Genomic DNA, 3154 nt, shown 5'->3' with positions numbered 1-3154 from the left:
TATCATAGGACCACTGGAGGAGGATCAGTACTTCATTCCCTGTGTACTGGAAACATGTGCAGTTGATGTCTTGGAAAAGATGAGGGGGCAGTTTAGTGAAAGCTGTGACCCTTTGGTTCTAAGTTGGGAAGACAATGTTATACCACAGGGAATGTACCCAGCACTGGTGGTCAGTCTTTTAAAGGAAGAATTTAAGATGTTATTTAAAAAGCAGATACCTTATCGTAATGCCATCAAGCTACAATCAAGAGATTTAGGAGTTAACATTCTACTGGTGGATACTATCCAGTGGTTGGAGATATATTGTGCTGGTCCAGTACAGGATGCATGTCCAAAGCTAAGAGACTTTGTCCATAGATCCATACAGTCTGTCTCCAGCAAGTTCTACTACAGTAGCAATACATTGGACGGAGCTCTTTGCCTGTCTTGTGGAGCTGGAGTGTGTCATCCTAATGAAGCTGTATCTTACATCACCTGCACTAATGATGAGTGCTTACCAAGGGAAATAGGACCACGTCAGTCCTGCTGGTTTAGTAAGTGATGATAAAAACTGATATTAATTCACCTCTCATGAATTAGAACGATCAGCTACAGTTTCAGTCCCTTGTGGAGCATCTGCTAATGAATTGTCATCTGACAGAAGTACAAGTAAAAGTGAGTAAACATTGATTGTGTAGTGTATTGCTTATTGTGTATTACTTCTCAATTTGCAGTACCAGTTAAGATGAGCAATGAAGTACAACAGAGTGACCTCATTAGGTTATTTAAAGACTCTGCTGCCCATTATATGCTCATTGGGACTGCACTTGATGTTAAAGTGGATGATCTGTTGCCTATTCCAGGGGCTGCTACTACTAACCTAATACTAGTTTTCCAGAGATGGATAGACTCCAATAAAGAAGTGACATGGAGAAAGGTACTTCAAGTTTGTGACGATTTTCCAAATGAACTTGGTAAAGTAAAAGCTGATGTGGAATCGTTTCTATCATCAGATAAAGCCCCTAACAAATTATAATTATACTTAGCCTGTTTTACACTTCTAATGTTATTATTATCATTGCTATTTTTGTCTTTTTGATTTATAATGTTTTTCTTTTTATTATAAATATTCCAATAAAATCCCAAAATTTCAAAAATAATAATTCCAAATGGGCATGTTATTAGTACATACTGACTGCATGATTCAATTGATGGTTCATGTGATGCTGTCAGTGTGTCTCATAACAAAATTATGAGGGTAACTTGTTTGAGTTGATTGTCTTCGTCCTCCATCAACTCTTAGCTGCTCATTAGACCAGACCAGGTTATCCTGAGGAGTCTCTGGTGTTACACCTAACTGGAGGGAATGGAGAGGGAGAGAGAGAGAGGAGAGACAAAATAGAACAATAAGACAGGGAAATAAAGAGGTATATGTCACTTTATGGAGAAGAAAGAAAGAAAAGGATTTACTTTCTCTAGTTCAGCTGCCATACCTTGAGGCTTTCTTTCTGTTTCCTGCTTGTACAGCCTTTGAAAAAGAGGGAAAAATTAATGTACATTATAAATATTTACAAAAATCTGGCTCATGATCCTGTACAACATGTATATAATAGTACATGGACTTTTATTTAAGTTTGTAAAAACTTTACAAATCTATAAAAATTGAGTTTTGATCAGAGGGATGAGCTCAAACTTTCTACACAACATAAGTATAAGTACATGCATTTGCATCATAATGTAATAAATAATAAGAAATGATTAGTTATTATTAATACTGACATTAAGCTGATTCCAACAAAAATATTAATTTTAAAATATGCAGCAATTTTAAAAATATTAAATTTTCCGAAAAAAGCAAAAGCTAAAAGCACATGTGCTTTCCCAAAAATGGCTCAAAAACCACCTCAAAATCAAGTAACAGTCATTGTAAAAAAAATATGCCAAATTCTGAAAAAATCCCTGTACTATATAGCCCATAGTTCTTTCCAAAAAATGGCTCAAAAATCATCCCCAATTCTTATTAAATTTTCTAATAGATATTGATGTACTTATGGTATGTACAAAGTTTGAACTGATTCTGACTTAAATTTTTCAAGCTAGGTCCATCTAAAAAAATATGCCAAACTCTGAAAAAATTCCTAGACTATAGCCCACAGTTTTTTTTCCAAAAAATGGCTTAAAAATCACCACAAAATTTTATTAAATTTTCTGATACATATTGATGTACTTATGCTATGTACAAAGTTTGAGCTGATTCCGACTTAAATTTTTCAAGTTATGACCATTTAAAAAAATATGCCAATTTCTGAATAAATCCCTGTACATGTACATGTACAGGGATTTTTACATTAATCTTTTTGGCATTTTTACATTAATTTTTTTGGCATTTTGTAATCAAAATTTTCAATAGTGAAATGTTTAGTAATACATGCGTGGACAAATTTGCCAATTAAAAGCTGGCCTAATGTATTTATCAAGCAAAACCATCAAAGTAAAGTACCGCTAAATCACACGACAGTCACATAATTTCAATTACCTGATTGAGTGACTCCAGAGTGAAGTACATGGCAGAGCAGGAGGTGGAGAGAGGCAGGTATTGCTGGGAGACTCTGTCAACTTCAGCCATAACAGTATCAGTCTCCTCCATCTTCCTCTGAACTTCTGAAGCCTCTTCCTTAAGAGTCTCAAGCTCAGTAATGATTCTAAAAATAGACACAACAAAGATTACATCATGTAATAGTTGTTACTATATTTAGATGTGTTGTTACTATAATTAGAAGTTACTACATGTATAATTAGAATTGGGGATATCTGTTGTCGTCTAGGATAGGACAGGGTTCAGGATTGGGTCATAGCTCTCAACGTCCTAGAGGGATTGAGTATGAAATAATGGGAGTGTTTCCTGACAGGATTCTTAGTTCTAAAAAAAATCCGAAAATATTCCCACGCTGTTGGAAAAAACTCCAAAAATAAAAATAAAATAATTCAAAAATATTTACATGATCTCGTAAAAAAATCATAAAAAATTCCAAAAATAAAACAAAAATAATTCAAAAATAATAGTAACAATCATAATAAAAAAATTTAAAAATTCCAAAAATTGAATAAAAAATATGAAAATATTCTTAGGCTGTCGAAAAAATATCAGAAAAAAAACAAAAAATAATATAAAAAT

The 3154-nt window shown here is 33.4% G+C and overlaps 1 protein-coding gene and 1 long non-coding RNA gene across 2 annotated transcripts; one reads left to right on the top strand and one right to left on the bottom strand.

The window, feature by feature from the left end:
• Nucleotides 1–6: 6 nt before the first annotated feature.
• Nucleotides 7–1024, top strand: LOC109587425 (uncharacterized). Its single transcript, XM_020003667.1, has 3 exons — nucleotides 7–533; nucleotides 580–654; nucleotides 714–1024. Exons 1-3 carry the CDS (start codon nucleotides 80–82, stop codon nucleotides 1013–1015), a joined length of 831 nt encoding a protein of 276 aa, XP_019859226.1. The 5' UTR covers nucleotides 7–79; the 3' UTR covers nucleotides 1016–1024.
• A 97-nt stretch (nucleotides 1025–1121) lies between these two features.
• Nucleotides 1122–2921, bottom strand: LOC109587424 (uncharacterized). Its single transcript, XR_002187607.1, has 3 exons — nucleotides 2516–2921; nucleotides 1450–1507; nucleotides 1122–1336 (listed from the first exon to the last, which is right to left on the bottom strand). It is a non-coding gene; the product is annotated as an uncharacterized LOC109587424 (long non-coding RNA).
• Nucleotides 2922–3154: the final 233 nt, after the last annotated feature.

The sequence above is a fragment of the Amphimedon queenslandica genome, unplaced genomic scaffold (genome assembly GCF_000090795.2).
Source record: "Amphimedon queenslandica unplaced genomic scaffold, v1.1 AMPQUscaffold_12572, whole genome shotgun sequence".
In the NCBI taxonomy this organism is placed as follows: domain Eukaryota; kingdom Metazoa; phylum Porifera; class Demospongiae; order Haplosclerida; family Niphatidae; genus Amphimedon; species Amphimedon queenslandica.
The sequence above is the reverse complement of the archived record's forward strand: the minus strand, read 5'-3'. Positions and strand labels throughout refer to the sequence as shown.